This window comes from Mandrillus leucophaeus, unplaced genomic scaffold, assembly GCF_000951045.1.
Source record: "Mandrillus leucophaeus isolate KB7577 unplaced genomic scaffold, Mleu.le_1.0 Scaffold518, whole genome shotgun sequence".
Classification (NCBI taxonomy): Eukaryota; Metazoa; Chordata; class Mammalia; order Primates; family Cercopithecidae; genus Mandrillus; species Mandrillus leucophaeus.
Window position 1 is genome coordinate 230,629 of NW_012105564.1, and position 19,019 is coordinate 249,647.

Below are 19,019 nucleotides of genomic sequence, written 5' to 3' on the forward strand. Positions count from 1 at the left end.
ACATTTTCTGAAAACCACCTCCTCAAAAGGCGAGCATCATTCTCATCAAGTTAACAGCCCATGGAAAGAATTTTATAAGTGAAACATATAGGAAGACATTAAACATCCTGGAAAAAGTGCCACTTTAGTAAGGGGAAAGAAATGAAGTCCCAAAGAAAAACTGTCATTTACTGCCATGACTTTGTTGCACTGAAAGAGTTCAATTATACCACAAAGAATTTTAGAATGTACTAATTTAAGTATAATGTGAAACCGTCCAACTACCTACTGCTTTGCCTAGTTCAGAAATTAGCAAATTTTCTATTTAAATAAGAATCCTGTATCCACCAACTACATGCATGATGTATACGAGTAACACTATCCACATGTCTTTATTTTCTGCTTCTCATTATTTTATCTTTCTCCTTTGTTCTTCCTTTCAAAATTACTTCACATTCTCATTTCAGACATCTGCATCCTTTAGTGTAACACTTAGAAATCTGGATAAGATGATGGCCATCATGGAACGTAATCACACTCTACATTGATGAATGGCTATTTACAAAATGATTTCTATGATTTAAAAGAGAAAACATCATTGAGCTTTTAAATTTCAAATAAAATGCTACAACTCAAATGGCACTGACTAGCTATGAGCTTCTGGAAGTCACCCACCTGGGGCAGCATGCGATTTTCTTCCTCCAGCTGTCTTACTCTTGCCTCCAGCTGCCTAACATAGGACAAGGTTGATTCTAAAATCAAAAAGAAAGAACTCACATTATACACACAGGTCTTGTTTGGTGCACTGTCAGGATATTTCTGGCTTGATTTATTCAAACCGGATAGTGACTACTTAAGTCTATTATTTAAAATAGGAAAAAAAAATCTCCCAGAAAAATAAAAACAGAAGCCACTGAAACGAAAAACAGTTTTGAACAATTTTACAATGTAAGAAATATTAGATAAGATACAAACTGGCATGTTAACAGGTGGTAGTACACACAATTGACAGATGATTAGTATTAAGATTCTATACAGAACTCTTACAAACCAATAAGAAAAGACAAGTAAAGGTATGGAAAATATTTCTCAGAAGTGGGAACACATTAGACAAATAAACCTAAGAAAAGCAGTCCAACATCATTATTAATTAGTAAAATCACACACACTCAGAACAGGGCAAAACCAGAATTCAAACCTGGATCTAATACCGAAATCCAGTCTCTCCAATGCTCTAAGCCCTTTTAGCTATTTTTAATCACTAAGAATTGAGACATTTCAGAGGAGGATATTTCAGAGGAAGACATTTCAGAGGAAGACATTTCAGAGGAAGTTTGATCCTCTTAAGATGGAACAAATATTTTTCTGAAGTCAAATCATTTCTCATAAATCTTTCTTAAATGTTTAGTATTTCCTGTTCTGAAATAAAGTGTATTGAGGTCAATTAAATATATATATATATAAAAGAGAAATTTATAGGTGGTGAGATTGCAGGCTTTTTGCATACCAACCAGCCTCGGAATAATAGGCATCTTGAAGACAATTATACTCTTTTCTTCTGATTTTGTACATTTTGAGTCGTCAGTGAGTTGTTCCACATATACAAGACTATTTTGTAATGTTAACTATAACCAAAATAAACTACAAAACTCCATTTAAAAAAAAAACAAAACAAAACAGAAAATAAAACAAAATTTTTCAAACATCCAGTTCTCTTTATTTCCCCCAATAAAAATTTCAAGCCTTAAGAAAAATATTAGTTCTTTTCACAAACCTACAGATATTGACAGAAAAAAACATGAAAGAGCTATTTAGAGTTAGAATGAATTTTGACTGATTTTGGCTGTGACAGAGACCCAAGTTTTTCACACATCTTTAGGTAAACCAGGAGCAGACCTGAAATTGATTATTGTTTTCATTCCTTCACGAGCTCAGGCATGCGCTGAAAGCTCAGAATCATTATCATGCTTAGTTTCTGTTCCATACTGAAACTCTAAAGTTTACGGCTTTATGTCAGGAAAAGGGGTCACAGGTTAAGAAAAGTGAATTTTTATTTCTGGGAACAATCTGATAGTAGCTCTTCTTCATTAAAGTGAAAATATTCAAGGTCTTCACATAGTAGCAATTCATTCATCACACAAGAACAAACATATTTCAGGTGCAGTGAAAGGTACACAGCAATAGACTTTCTTCAGAGCACACTTGTGTTACATTAGGTAGCTAGTCAAACGTGAGCAAGGCAGGAGAGGGCTCCCCACAAGCCCACCCACCAAGAATGTCAGGCAACCATCACGGGATGGTCAGGTGGTTGTTAACTGTCTCTCTAAAATAATAATTAGCTGCAGCCAATACCAGGGAAAGGCAGTCTCCCAACAGATAGAAAAAACCTGGCACTGGTGATCAGCGGTTTCCCAGTAAGATCTCTGGGGTTGGGCAAGTGGTCTCAAGCATGTGTACTAAGAGGAAAAATAGCAGTTAAACTGGTATATGACCTTCCTCTGGGAATGTGAGACGGCTAAGGGAAGAATGCCTCAAGTGAGCACGCATACATCTTCAGTAAACACACTGTACATGCTCCCCTCCCAAGTGCTAGCAGGCCACTGCACATGTGGACAGTCCACCTCAAGGGAAGAATCAGGGTAGAAGGGATATGAAACCCCAAAGCACACCAATGTAAAAAACCCAAGTCAAAAGGTCAAACAGTGCACTAGATCTCTCAAGTCACCTACCTGACCCTCTTCCAAGTGTACTTTACTTCCTTTCATTGCTGCTCTAAAGCTTTTTTTGTTTTGTTTTTTGAAATGGTGTTTCACTCTTGTTGCCCAGGCTGGAATGCAATGGCGCGATCTTGGCTCACGCAACCTCCGCCTCCCAAGTTCAAGCGATTCTCCTGCCTCAGCCTGCCTAGCAGCTGGGATTACAGGCATGTGCCACCACACCCAGCTAATTTCATATTTTTAGTAGAGATGGGGTTTCTCCATGTTGGTCAGGCTGGTCTCGAACTCCCAACCTCAGGTGATCCACCCGCCTTGGCCTCCCAAAAGTGCTGAGATTGCACGCATGAGCCACCATGTCCGGCCATTCTAAAGCTTTTTAATAAATTTTCACTACTGCTCTAAAACTTGCCTCGGCTTCTCCTTCTGCTTTATGCCCCTCAGTCAAATTACTTCTTCTGAGGAGGCAAGAACTGGGACTGCTGAAGACTTACACGGTTTCGCTGCTGGTAATACTTCCACAGTTAATATTGAAGCAGAAGAACCTCCTCAGTGTTCACGTTCTTCAGCCTCAGACACACAAAAAGGGCAAGAGGCAATACAGTAGTGCACCTAAGCGTTTGGAGCCCCTAAGGATCCACAGGATGGATATTGATGCCCTGATCTGAAATTCTTCATGGAAACACAATTATTTTTATGTGGAAATAGTTTATATGAACCCAATTCCACTTTTGTGACCTCTAAAGCAATGAGCTAACATTTTATTTTCCTTTTTTTTTTTTTAATTTTCTAAAATACATAAGCATCAGTCCTTAATTCACAAATACAACAATTAAGCTCATCTCTGACTAACTTAGAGCAGGCCTGTTTTCCAAAATAGTATGCAGAAAGCCCCCATCACTGACATTAACATGGTGACCCATAGACCTCACACCATTGGAGAGGATTAGCTTTGAGCATTTCTCATCTAAGAAAATAGAAACATAGGTAAAGAAAATTGAGGACATTTGCTAAAGATATCCTCTCATTTTTTTAGCTTAATAAAATGTTAAAACTCTGCTTTTGGACTCTTCCAAAGAGGGAAAAAGGTATGCAGCATAAATGAATACCAACGTTATTGATTTCATGAGTCTGCTTTACTCTTGCAAATGAATAAGTGATTCGCAGATCATCAAAATGTGAATGTAGATTGCCTGATTTACCCTGTTTTGCAAGCCCTGCTCTTTCCTCTGGAAAAACAACCACTTGATAAGGCCATCCAAATGAAAAGTAGATCAGCAATATTCTATTTAAACCGCACAAAAATAAACTTATATTCTTTTTTGTTCACAATTTACACCTTATCTTTATTGTCCCTATGCTGCACTATCTATAAGGTTGTGATACTTAAAACAGCTGAAAAGACTACAGAGATTGATTCAGGTGATATTTTAAAAATGCTATTGAACGGAATTTGTTTTAATTTAGTGACTGTCTTCAGTCTCTTTATCTATTTCTCTTCTTTGCAGTTTATATATCTGATGTTTTCACCAAGTCTCTACTTACATTATGAAACTATTATGTCAGTTCAGGAAAAAAGGGGTAAATTTCTGAGTTTGGAAAATATTCTCTAACTCCCATTTTTAACGTTCCATTACAATAGATCATGACCACATCTTTTTTCTAAAGCATTCACTGCAAATATGGGCTGGGACAAGAAGAGACAGAGCATATTTTTAAACAGATGAAATAATGAAAAAAAATAGCTTTACAGTGAAGGCAAAGGCAAAAATATTTTGAGTTCATTCATTCAACAAATATTTATTGTCACTGATTTGTGTCAGGCACTATTCTAGGGTTAGGATGAAGATAAAGCCAGTTATTGCAAATCTTAATAAGTTTCTCAGAACACACATTCCCTATTAGATTACAGATGTTCCAGAAGGTCCTGTTAATTGTTCCAGGCTCTTAGCCCCTGTTGCAATTATTACTTAACAATTAATGGATACTCAAACAAAAATACACTCTTCCTGGGGGTAAAACACAGGAAGAATATCTGATCTACCTGTATAAATAAGAGTACTCAGGCTGTTTTGTTTTATTCAGAAAGAAATTGATTATGCCATCCCTTAATGGGAGCGGAGTAGAAAAATATTCTTCTGGAATATACTGTGAAATCAGTATTGGGTCACCAAGTCCCTATAGGAAAAGCCATTAAATAAAAAAATCCAATCTCCCAATGTGACATGAGAAAAAAAGAAGAAATATTTGTTTAGTTAAACCCTTGGGATTTTGAGGTTTGTTACTTACTATAGATCAGCTGAGGCTGACTAGTAGTGCATAACCAATCATTAAATTTTTAAATGTAAGCTATATTTTAAATAAAATAGAATTTAAAAAAGTATGAGAAACTCACCACTTTTTTTCAAAAGGTCACATCCAAATCCACATCTCAGTCATAGCTAATTATTAGGAAAAATTGATAGAATTTTCTCATGGTGTGAGGAAGAGAAGAAAAAAGCCTTTTGGGTACTGGAACACATTGACCACATCCGCTACAACCCCCTTCCCCATGCTGCTTTTTCCCTTTTTTGTCCTTTTTCAAGGGTGTCAACTATAAAATAAGCTGATCTCCTGGAACACTCAGGGAACATGATGGATAGCTGTACCTAAGGGAAGTGTTTGCCTAAAACTGGCATTCATTTTATCATAAAGTCATTCATAGAAAGCTGCATTTGAATGTACTATAATTTAAATTGACCATTACATTTTATACCACTGGCTGACAGCTTCACAAAACTGAGATTTCAGAATGCCATTTCTGGCTTTTAGAACTCTGAGAATGAGGCTCCAAAAGAGAACCAAAAATAGCCAAATTCTCAGGTACAAAGTACATAAATATATAATGCATTAAAAAAGGAGCTGGCTGGGTGGTTCACGCTTGTAATCCCAGCACTTCAGGAGGCTGAGGCAGGCGCATCACGAAGCCAAGAGATTGAGATCATCCTGGCCAACATGGTGAAACCCCGTCTCTACTAAAAATACAAAAATTAGCCAGGCATGGTGGCGGACGCCTGTAATCCCAGCTACTCCGGAGGCTGAGGCAGGAGAATCGCTTGAACCCGGGAGGCAGAGGTTGCACTGAGCCGAGATCGTGCCACTGCACTCCAGCTTGGGTGACAGTGCCACACTCTGTCTCAAAAAAAAAAAAAAAAAAAAAAGGAGCCTATATTCAAGAAATTTATAAGCAGTTGGGGGGAAATAAGGGAAAAAACAGTAAGGTAATTTGAAATTTAGTGCTAAATCCTGTAAAAGGGGAGCAAAGAAAAGTCAGCATTAGCAGTAGTTCTTATGAAGGAGAAATTCAAGCTTAAAATGCATCAATAGAATTTTGATAGGCCAGAGAGATATGAGTGGAGCCACAGATGAACCTGGGCCAGAAGCCAAAAATGATCCTATTGTAAACACAGAAAGAAAGGAATCACGTGACAGAAAAGAAAGGGACATGCGGGTGCAGGAGGAGAGGCCAGGTTATTTCCCACAGTCACCAATCTGGAAAAGCTAACATCAAATCACGATAATCCAGTGGCAATTTGCTTTAAACCTCCCAAAAGTTATTTTATTTCTCTTTCCACCCTGGGAAACCTATGGGCATCTAGACATGAGAAAAGTAAAGTGAAGCAAACAATATTGATGTGAAAATCCAATGAAATCCTCAAGATGTTCTTCGGGTGAATCTCAAGCCCATTTTCAAAGCAGAAATGATTCTTTGAACCTACGTGTAAAAGTTTACAGCATCTCTTGCAAGAAAAACAAATTAAGAAACATGCAAAAGAATTCCACTAAATTCCGCATCTTCTAAATTCAACTTTTAGCGGTAGAATGTACCTTAGACGTTTTCTAATTCAACTTGTGCCACAATCGTCTGACTTGTTTTGCAAATGAGAGAACTAAAGCTCAGAGTGTGATGAACTTGGTTGCTAACAATGGGGACTAGTCAAATATATTCAAACAATTGTGTTTCATTACTCGAGCACCACATTAATTCTCATATTGGATCTACTAATCATGAAGTAATATACATAGATAAATACTAAGTTCTTTTTTTTCTCTCTGACTTTAGATATTCTTGATAGATTTACCTTTATGGTAACTTGATATTTCCTTGGACAATATTCTTGACTTGATTTCACTTCAGCTAACCTGAAATGCATTCAATTGTATAAAGGAGCTCTGTTCATTTTTTCCGTTAGTTTGAAAACACTCTGATACAAATGCTAAACCCTCTTAACTTCCCTTTTGTTTCTAAAGCAGTGTTTCCCCACAGAACATCTATCCTTGAAATCACCCACAAATCACACTGATGATTGTATACAAAAGGTTTATTATTGGTATCTGCAGCTGTCTAAGGTTTGTCACACTTCTGAATGGTTTTGATTAGATGAAGTGCTGTCATATCTCCAAAATTTCAGGGCAGAAAATAAAATCTGGTAATGGTCCATTCTAACACAAACTACAGCATTTGTAAGAGTGTATAGAAGGCTGGGCACAGTGGCTTGCACCTGTAGTCCCAGCACTTTGGGAGGCCAAGGCAGGCAGATCACCTGAGGTCAGGAGTTCCAGATCAGCCTGGACAATATGGTGAAACCCCGTATCTACTAAACATACAAAAATTAGCCAGGCGTGGTAGTGCATGCCTGTACTGCCAGCTACTCGAGAGGCTGAGGCAGGAGAATTGCCTGAACCTGGGAGGTGGAGGTTGCAGTGAGCCGAGACAGTGCCATTGCACTTCAGCCTGGGAGGACAAGAGTGAAACTCCATCTGAGATAAATAAATAAATAAATAAATAAATAAATAAATAAATAAATAAATAGTGTATACGAGGAAAATTATCTGGAAGACTATAGTGGCCATGAGTTTACAGATGTTAGCTTTTATGTGGCTCTCAAAGAATTAGTCTCTGTGTTGGCTTGATTGTTTATCCCTTTCAAAAATCATGTTGAAATTTAATTGTCATTGTAACAGTATTGAGAGGTGGGACCTTTAAGAGGTGACTAGGCCACGAGGGCTCCACCCGCAGGGACGGGATTGGTGCTCTTATAAAAAGATGAGTTTGGGCCAGGTGCAGTGGCTTACGCCTGTAATCCCAGCACTTTGGGAGGCTGAGGCAGGTGGATCACGAGGTCAGCAGTTCGAGGCCAGCCTGGCCAACATGGTGAAATCCCATCTCTACTAAAAATACAAAAATCAGCCTGGCATGGTGGCAGGCACCTGAAATCCCAGCTATTCGGGAAGCTGAGGCTGGAGAATTGATTGATCCTGGAAGACAGAGGTTGCAGTGGGCCCAGATGGTGCCACTGCACTCTCCAGCCTGAGCGACAGGGCAAGACTCCTTCTCAAAAAAAAAAAAAAAAAAATGAGTTTGGCCCCCTCTTGCTGTCTTACCTTCAGCCATGACATGATGTAGCAAGAAGGCCCTTACTGAATGCCAACCCCTTGATCTTGGATTCCCCAGCCTCTAGAACTGTGAGCTAATAAATTTCTGTTCACTATAAATCACCCAGTCTGTGGTATTCTGTTATAGTAGCAAAAAGTGGACTAAGATAGTCTCTCTCAGCAAAAGAGGCCAATAGCCACATGCTTTCCAATTCAAACTTTTCAATAAACCCCAAGCTCTAAAGATATGACTTGCACTCATTCCATATGAATCCCACTATCTACAGGGTTTTTCATATCCCTAAGGAAATTACTTCAGAACTGTGTATTTTAAAAATTATTACTGTTCTGAAACAAGTGTTTTTCTTCTTCAGGAAAGCAAAGGTCAGCCTCCTACTTAGAATCCTTATTAACTCCACAAGTATAAGTGATTATATTTCTCACTGAAATTTGATGCTTTTCTTATTTTAAAAAAAAAATTGTTAGAACCAGCACTTTCAGATTTGCCTGGATATTTAATTCATACTGCTTTATTAACAGAAATAGAATTTTTAATGGGGCTTTAATTGCCCTAAATAATCTAAAATTGATATCAGATCTTGCTCTAGTCCACTATTTATAAAGCATATTCTACTCTTCTCAGACCTTTTTCTCTCTGCCCACCCAAAAGAGATGACAGTTAGTTCCTCTCCCTCTCCTCCCATGCAGAAACCCTTTCAGTTTGTCTTTGGCCCAGAGCTCTCTTAGCTCTGTGTCTCTGCCCACACATTCCCCTAGCCAGCAGTACTTTCCTTATTCTTCTCTGCCTAGTCAAATACTCCCTATTCTTCCTTTCATGGAATGAAAAATAGCTTTGCAATAATTAGAAATGCCAAAGATTAGAATATACTGCTTTGCACCATAATGTGTTCATGTTGTTGGAGGTATTCAGAGAAAGCTCAATGAGATTTTGCAAAGCTCTCTACCTGTGTATATTGTTAGGCTGATCCCTTTAATTCTGAAAGCCAGTAATTCTACAATATCAAATTCTCCCACTCTGCAAGTCTCTTTCAATTTTCCTTTTCCTCAACTCATCTGTCAGTGAATCACATATTGAATGTCTTGTGATTTCTCTACCTATTTCTTACAGTACTGTTTTCAAGTTTTGCCCAAAAATGCTACATGACAATATTTCACTAACCCTCAAACACTGACTAGTTGTGTTCCCTGCAGGAGTTTAATGAATATTTGGTAATTTACTTTAATATTAAAACACTTCCTCACCCACTAGTAATTATCTGCTATGTGCCAGATATTGTTCTAGGTCCTGGGGATACAGTAGCAATCAGGAATGATAAGATCTGGGTGTTTATGCAGCCCACATTCCAGTGGGGAAGACAGGCAGTAAAAACCAAATAAGATATTCTATGAAGGTGATTTGTACAACAAAGCCAACAAAACAAACACAGAGTACTAGGATAGAGAGATCTGGGGAAGACAGCTACTTCAGGAAGCAGGGTCAGGGAAGAGCGCTCAGAGAACTAAGATCTGCATGTGAAAAAGCCAACTATGCAAAGATCTTGGAGAAGAGGGTTTTAGGCAGAAGGAAAGGCGGTGCTCAGAAGCATTGGCTGGGAAGACCCATATTCTGGAATCTAGTCATGGAGAGGGAAGTGACAGCAGCTGGAGACAGGAATCTGTTTGTCTTGTCACCTTCCTCCACTGCTTAAATTTTTAAAGCCTTGTGCTCTTTTTGGCTGTTTATACTTAGACCTAGTTTTAGACTCTTCAAGTTATTATGCTTTCCTTTTAACAAAAATTTAGCATTATGCGTGGTTCCTCTCTCTCACACCCCACTTTCCCTCCATTGGGAAATTTTTTTTGACCCTACCTCCAAAATATCTTGAGAATCCAACCTCACAATACTTTCTTACAAAGGACCTGCTTCTATTCTTGCCTCCTCCTCCCCCAGGGCTATTTTCACTCACAGTCTATTCCAAACCCATGGCAGCCAGGGTTTTCTTTCTAAAATGCTAAGTCTGATCGCATCATTCTATATTCCAACCCCTGCAGTAGCCTCACTATTTTGCTCCAAATTAAAGCCAAAGTTCTTAAAAAGTCCATCAGGGTCCTATGTGATCTGACTACCTGTTTTCTCTCTGACTTCATGCCCTCATTCACTCTGCAGCAGCCACAGGGCCTCCTTTCTGTTCCTGAACACCATAGGTGTCTTCTTGCCTCAGGAATTTTGCCTTAGTTGTACCCTCTTCCTGGAATGCTCTGCCCCCAGTCAGCTGTTTGGCTAACTTCCTCACCTCTTGTAAGTCTTCATCCATATCACAGCTTCTCATTGAGACTCACCCAGTCCTCTCATTTGATCCTGCCACCTGCCACACTTCCAACCCACACTCCTGATCTGCTTTATCCTGCTGTGTCACCGTACTAACTTTATTTTCATCAAAATACTACACCACCTTCTACCATATACATTAGCTTGTTCATATGTTATGTGTATTATATAAGGTCTGCTTCTCCCTACCAAAATGTAAACTCCACAAGACAGGGATCTTTGTCTATCACGTTAAGTGACATAGTTGAGTACCTAGAATAGTGTCTGGCACAATAAAATTCTATTGAAGGTATCAACCAGTGATGTAGAAAGTCCCCTAAAGGAAATTATTTCATAGTATAGACCTATACTTTTCCATTATTTCAGGCAAAACAGGATCTGTATTTAAATGGGGTCTCATACCAATTCTGTAATGCCATTTGAAAATCACTCGATGGAACATTAAACTTCGGATGGAAACTTTTGACAGGTTCTCAAATGATGTCAGATCCAACCATTTGTGGGTAATTTCAATAAAAATCTTAAGTGTTCACCAGGCTCAAAAAGGCAAAGGAGGGAGAGAGGGGGAAAACGGGGGCAGTGAAAGAGGGGGAGAGAGAGACAGAGAGACAGAGACAGACAGTGAGAGACAGAAAAAGGGAGACAGAGCACCTGTCGGGGAGTGCTATGTATGGCCTGAGTGTTGTGTCCTTCCAAAATACATATGTTGAAACCTAACCCCCCAGGTGAGGGTATTAAGAGATGGAGCCCTTAAGAGATGACTAAGACATGAGAGAATGGGATTAACATCTTTATAAAAGAGGCTTGAAGGAGCCCTTTCCCCTTCATGGCAGGCGCTATCTATGATTAATGGGCTTCCACCAGACACCAAATCTGTGGGTGCCTTTGTCTTGGATTTTCCAACCTTCAAAACTGTGAGCAATAAATTTCTGTTGTTTATAAATTACCCAACCTAAGGTATTCTGTTATATTAGCCTGAAAGGACTATGAAGGGGTGGCAAGAAGAGAGGGAGACACAGAATTAGGTATGGAGGGGTCTACACAATATAGACTATTTCTACCACTAAAGTCTTGGAATACAATCTAAATGCCCCTCAGCTAGAAATCTGCTTAATAAGGTTCTCTTTTGGTTTCAAATGCCCACTGGAAGGAAGTTAAACTTCACCTGAACATTCCACCCCACCGCACCTCCCATCCCACCCCGCTGGAGGTGTACTGAGAGGGTAGGAGCAGGCACAGCTGTGAGCAATGCACGGGGCAGGTGTCAGACACTGACTGAGGGGCTCCACCTTGCCAGAGAGCAGCCTGAGGTCAGAGGGGTGGAGGGGTGGGCAGGGGACAGCAGTCCATATCAAAAGGGCATCTTTTTGTGAAGAGAAAAATCTAAAATTTTCAAAGGAAGGGAAAAGCAAAGCTATGTGCTGTCCTGTATAATTATAACGAAGGCTGAAAATACTGAATCATTTTCCAAGAAGGGTTTGATGAAAAAATCATGAGTGCTGTTCTTTTACTGCCATGCAAGTGTTGTGTTTTCTGAAACAGCAGTGATTTTGGTTTCATTTAGTATCTTCTATAAAAGAGTAAACAAATGAACATCTAAAACTGACAGTTTGTACATAAATCAATTTAGAAACCAGAAAAAAATTATTAGGGTCTATTGTACCAGAAGATAATCACCACACATGTGTTCAACCCCCCAATCTTCCCAAAGCAAAGAGTTTTTTGGGTTTTTTTTTTTTTTTGTATGAATTTAAAAGGTACAAGTGCAGTTTTGTTACATGGATATATTGCAGAGCGCTGAAGTCTGAGCTTTTAGTGTAAACATCACCAAATAATGTACATTGTACCCATTAAGTAATTTGTTTTTAATTTTATTTTATTTTAAGTTCTGGGATGCATGTGCAGAACGTGGAGGTTATATAAGTATACAGGTGCCATGGTGGTTTGCTGCACCTATTAACCTGTTGTATAGGTTTTAAGCCCCGCATGCATTAGGTATTCCCATTAAGTAACTTATCACTCATCCCCTCTCCCACCCTCCTATCCTCCTCAGTATCCAGTGTCTATTATTATTCCACACATATGTACACATTACTTAGCTCCCACTTCTAAGTGGGAACATGTAGTATTTCCCTTTCTGTTTCTGAGTTATTTCATCAAGATGATGGCCTCTAGTTCCATCCATGTTGCTGCAAAAGACATGATTTCATTCTTTTTTTTAAGGCTGAACAGTATTCTATTGTGTCTATACATATACCACATTTCCTTTATTCAATCATCCACTGATAGACACTTAGGTTGATTCCATATCTATGCTATTGTGAAATGTGCTCCTATAAATATACAAGGGCAGGTACCTTTTTGATATGATGATCTCTTTTCCTTTGGGTAGATACCAAGTAGAGGGAGTACCAGATCAAATGATAGTTCTATTTTTAGTTCTCTGGGAAATTTCTATACAACTTTCCATAAAAGCTGTACTAATTTACATTCCCACGAACAGTACACAAGCGTTCCTAAAGGAAAGAGTTTTTTAAAATGGGGCAAATGGCATTTTGTCACATATGTGCTGTTATTCTCCTGTTTACTTGGTCCTTGGGAATTGGTACCTGGTGGTTTCAGCTTCCATTTCTCTCTATATATGGGGCTCTATGTGGTCAAACTTTGCCTTATAGTTCGTTTCCAAACTGCCCTATGACTAGCACAATGCTACGTGCTAGAACAAGTTGAATAATGGAAGAAAGGAAAGAGGGAGGGAGGGAGGAAGGTCCTCATCATTCTGTTCCCAGATACTACTGAAAGTTTTGTGTTCCCAGGACAGTTTCAAGTAGTGACTCAAGATGCAATTAAATTTCCACCTATAAAACACACAATAACAAGCAATCTAAACAGAAGCCTGGCTCAGAGGAACTTTTGTATGCCCTAAAATTGCCTTCACTTTTACTCTTCCCTTTGAAAGCATCAACCCCACAAAGGAGGTGCCAGGTAAGTGGCAATACATTGGGCTACAGAACTGGGGACTACATGGAAAATATTTCAATCTCTCAGGAGCTATTTAGCATGAACACTGTCATAACAGCTATTCAGGGTCAAAATGTGTCTTACTTTCCACTGTAATGTTGCTGCTGTTATTGTCATTTCCCAGAGAAAATAACTGCCTTCCTAATGCCAGAGGATAAAAGCGGATGCCATTTTAATAAATGTAACAATTTTCTTTAATGTATGTGGCCCTTGTGTAAGTGCATCCAGTCAGTATTGTCAATGAATGCACAAAAAAGGAAATTGGTAAAAAACAGGAAATCTGTAGAAAACAAATTTTCCAAGGACAGTAAACCTATAAAAATGTTATTTTCTCTTAGGATAATTAGTGTGCCTTTTATGCATATTTAGATGCTTTTAAAAGCCTATGTATGGTTGGCTTTTTAGTTACACTTTTCAGAAAAACAAAAATAATTTTTGTCAAATTATACAGCAAAGCATCATTAATTTGAACTTGATCAATTGGAAATTCATAAACAAATTCATTGAATTTAGCCAGCATATACTCTGTACTGGCTATGAAACAACAGATGGCAAAACAAACTCATATACAACGTAACAACTGAGGAATGTTCCTTTATATAAGAAAAGCGAAGTTTTCACATTTCACTTAGCATTATCTATCTATACACAAAGTGATTATTTCAAATAAATCCAGTTAGTTTAGATAAACGAAATTAGAAATCACATATTTTAAACTTTTTTGTATGTTGGCATTTTTCATATATTTATCAACAAATACTTTGTAATTACTCTGTTAACATATTTATTAAGTACTAACTACGTGCTAGGGATACTCCACTGAAAAATAAACAAACAGGACTCCTCTCCTCCAGGAACATTCTAGTAGGGAAAACAGATACATAAATAAGCACACCACTGCCCTGTATGCCCCACCACCACTTTAGCTTAGATCTACATCATCAGAGAGGATCTGGGGTATCCAAGTTGAGACCTAAATATAGACATTTGGGAATGAGCTTTCCAAGCAGCAAGAATAGAACTTGAGAAGTCCCCAAGATGGCAATGAGCCTGAGAGATTCAGAGAAGGGACAGAAGACTGAAGTGGTCAAAGTGAAGTGAAGGAAATGAGGGGTGAAGGGAGAAGACAGGGAGGATGCAGTTGTCTCCTCGAACGGAGACAAGTCCCAGGGCATCAGTAAACTAACATAAGGAGCTTGGATTGTATACTGTTTGCAGGAACACACTGAGGAAGGGGGGGTGTGGTGTACTGTGGGCACATAATCTGATTTGTATTTTAAAATGATCATTCTGGCTGTCCTATGGCACCCAGAGAGAAAAGAAACAGGAGTGGAGAGTGGGTGACCACTGAGGGAGCTGCTGTGGGACTGGACCGAGAGATGACTGTGGGTTGTGCATGAGCCAGGGCAGTGTCGCAGAAAGCAGCCAGATTCAATATGTCTCCAGGAGGTAGAGCCAACAAAACATACGCAGAGGGTAGATGTGACGTATTAAGGGAAAATAAGGATTCAAAGATCATTGCTATATTTTTGGCATGAATAACAATCATGCAATGGCTTGGAGAAGAAGCACAATTGGGGTTTGAAACCCAAAGTTCTATTTTGTTCATGTTAGGCTTAACATCTCCACCAGACAAGGAGGGGAAGATGCAGAGTACACAGTTACCTAGGTGTATCTGGAGTTCAGAGAAGAGACCTGCAGTCTTGGTTTAAATGTGAAGTCCACAGCAAAGAGCTGTTGAAAGAAAGTACGGGGATGAACAAGGGTCTGACGACAGAAGTCAGGTGCAAGAGGCAGAGCTACAAAGCAGAAACCCTTCCCCAATTAACTTTATCCCCTTCTCCCCAGTCTCGAACCTTAGAAAGCTGAGCAAGTATCCAGCCTCCTTCAATAGACACAGACACAAATCTCCTGTGTCTTCCACTTGGGTGCATTTCAGTGAGTTATCTCTATCCTTCAATCTTACCTCTGTTCTGTTCCTAAATCCAACCCTCTCCTTGTCTTGCTTATCTCCTGCTGCTTCCTTTCAGCATGCTTTTCTCATTCTTCTTCATCTGGGACCCCTTGCTCTTCAAGGGAAATTTGGAAAGAGTAAATTATGCACAGTGACAGAGTATGGGTTCTATTAGACTTCCTGGATTCAGATGACAGCTCTAATTCTTCCAGTTTGTAACTTTTAGCCAATGTTTTAACCTCAGTTTCCTCATCGGATAAAGGGGATAATTACAGTATCTTCCTTATTAGATTGTTGCAAAAATTAAGTGAATTAATAATGAAAAGTTCTTAAAGCGAGGACTAGCACAGAGTAGGCATTTGGTAAATATTAGTCTAAGCAGTCAAAGTGAGAGCTGAGCAATGCTTAAAACTCTTTTTTTGAGGGGGGGGACTTACTCTACTCATCCCCAGTAATTACGGAATATTTCTCAGTACTTGGTCCTTGCCTTCCCTGATTTATATCAAGGAGAGACAAAACTCTTTCCAAGCATACAGACATTTTATTCCATGTATTCCTATAGATCTCTATGTTAAGGAACTGGGGCATACTAACTGGGTGAACTATACCATGCTGAATGTTATGTCCACTAAAATTAGAATAATTATACTACTAAGACACTGTATGCTGGGATATCATTTGTCACAGCTTAAAAATTTTTTAAATGTAACAACCATACTGATTTAGCATAAAAGGCAAATATGACAAATCTTTAGGAGTAATTCTAAATAACTGAACATATACACAAGGAAAGAAGAAGTTATTTTATTAGGGCATTTGAAGGAACCAAAGGCCAAATGCATACCCACCACAGGAAGGGATTTTACCAGTTCAAACAGCTCTGGGTTGGAAGTATTCCCTTTTAATTCAAACTCTGTGAATGTCCAGGCATATAAGCATCATTGGGTTTTAATTTTCCATAATCATTCATGAATACTGAGGTAGATGATCTTTCAGGCTCTTTAACACCCACAATTCCTGGGTTACAACTGCCATGCATTTTACAATAAGCCTTATTACTGGTTTAACTGCTAAAGGCAGCTAAGATAGTCTTTCTAAAGGCGTATGTATATTATGTTACAATTCTTTCATTTCTTCATTACACAAACATTTATGGAATAGCTGCCATGTATAATATAAGGCTTTGGGAAAGCAGAAAATATTTAAGACAATGTTACAATGTTCTGAGAAAAAGAATAAAGCACACCCATGTGACAGATGCATACCAGTTCTGACTATGGTAGTTAAATATCCTTAGCTGAGGCTTGTTTACATTTCAAAACACTCTTCTTAAAAGTACTTCCATACAGATTTCTGTCCTAAACTCTGTATGCTTAAAAACTCTTTGCACTGAAAAAATTACCTGATTAAGGAAAAAAAAAAAAAAAAAAAAAACCTTCACCTTAATCCTATTATAAAGGAATATTACTTGATTCCAGTAACAACAAATTATTGAATGCTTGCAAAAACAGTCAAAAAGTTATGGAAGAACGACATACTCTAAGCTTTTTATTTGATAAAACTATTCTAACTAAACAATGTATCAAATTTTTTTTTTAACTTTTGGTAGTAAAATTGAAATAAGAAACAAATCTCAAGAGTCCTCTTAAATCCAGCCAACACAGGGCAACCTAAATGTGTTCACCCAGTTCTTTATGCCTTTTAATTTTAGAAACACTTCACAATAGTGTGGTAGGGAGGAAAAGTTCTGGTCAGGAAAATTCCTGCTGACCTTGAAGTTCATTTGGGCCCTTCAAGTTTCACAAGGATTCCATCATTTTGTCTTCACTCAATAGTTACTAGGCAACAACAGACTAGTCAATTTGGTTAAGCAAGCAAATCAGATGACACAAAACAATGCTAATGACATTTATTTGATTTATTATGTATCAAGCACTTTGCCTAAAAGCACACGCATTTTTTACATATATTTAATCTTCACTGCAAAACTAAGAGGCAAATATTATTATCCCTATCTTACAGATAAAAGACTGACAGCTTAAAGATGTTAATTCCTCAAAGTCACAAAGATAGTAGGCTGCAATTCTGGAACTTAACCTGAGGTGTGCCCAGGAAAGCCCACTTCTGCAGCATTATAAAAAGTCCTCACCGCTGGAGAACATAGACGCTGCAGAGAGACAAAGTAAAGGCCAAATTAAGCAAGTTTCAAAGAATTTGAGCGGCACCAAGTCTGCTTGATTTAAACCCTCTTCCTTATCATTATACTTGAATGCAACACTATCCCTCAGTTAATGCATTTGTTGAAGGAATGAAAACCATATTTTGCCTAAGACACAATAACTGCATCAGGTCCTTAATCAATTCAGTGGTGCCTTCAAATAAACAAGAGTCAGCTGAAGTGAAGACGGCAAGTTTCAGTCAACAACCAAGCCAACCAAAGCAAAGTGCTTGAATCTGCTAAGTCATTAGTGGGCTTAATAAATACAGATGCCACTCACAATGCAGTCTGCAAAAAATTTCACAAAGTTCTTACAACCCAACTCTCAGAGGTAGATAGAAGAAAATGACAGACACAGGCAAAGCACAGTTTCTTCTGGCTTGTAAATGTCTAATTTTAGTTTTCAAATGAACTATTTTCCTGAATCTCTCCTGGATTTTCTCTCTTCTGGACAACTGGAGGAACCCAAGGAAATGTACACTCTGTTCAATTTAAAGCCATGGCTATCAATACTGTTAACATTATTTTTGGTGGATAACAAAAGATAATTTGATGTATATCACCTAACAGAAGTCATCACAGACATTAGAACAGAAGTTGCTTATTCCCCATAAATCAAATATCTCAATATGCTATTTTTAAAGTAATCCATTCTTGTCCACAAAATCTTACGGACTCTGAGAATATATATCAATATTTATGCTACCTGAGAAATCGGGGTAAATACAATAAACTTCTACACCTAAAGTAACTGTTATCTACAAATGATGGTTTCTTAGGCTAACTACATCTCCATACAGCCTATAATTATACATATAATGACCAAAAGGATATTTTAAATTCATGCTGGCCATACAATTAATCTGTTAAATTTGGTTCTGCTTACACTAATTTTCAGATTGATTTTATATATCACAGAAATATTGTGTGCTGTATTATAAAATCACATTCTTAAATCAATAATTTTTATTCACCCTCACAAAATACAAGAGTGCTTCTTTAACTTTCAAAGCAGATAAAATAGAAAATCTTTAAGTTTTCATGTTAGTTATCCCTTTTCAGTGCATGGTCATTTCAACTGTTTATGGGAAACTTTAAATTATGAATGAAAAAGAGAAATATAAATAAAAAGTGAAGAAATGAATAGAACAGACTATTAAATCCATGTACCATGGGGAGGGAACTGTGATTTATTCATGTTTGTAAGCCCAAGTCTGACACTAATATTTTACCCCAAAGAGTCACTAAACTAAGGTGCATGCCTCTTGGACATAAAAATACTACCTTTGAGTATTTAAAGAGTTAAAAATATCTCTGTAAAATTCAAGACTAGGAGAGCTAAAAGAAAATACAAGCAGTTGACTTCATGGAATAAATACAATTGTGAAT

At 38.1% G+C, this 19,019-nt stretch overlaps 1 protein-coding gene across 1 annotated transcript in view; it reads right to left on the reverse strand.

The window, feature by feature from the left end:
* CCDC85A (coiled-coil domain containing 85A) overlaps positions 1 to 19,019 on the reverse strand; it is a 197,356-nt gene that overhangs the window by 41,057 nt on the left and 137,280 nt on the right. Inside the window, exon 5 of the mRNA XM_011996529.1 lies at positions 655 to 731. Coding sequence (XP_011851919.1) covers positions 655 to 731 — 77 coding nt within the window. The remainder of the gene's footprint in view (positions 1 to 654; positions 732 to 19,019) is intronic.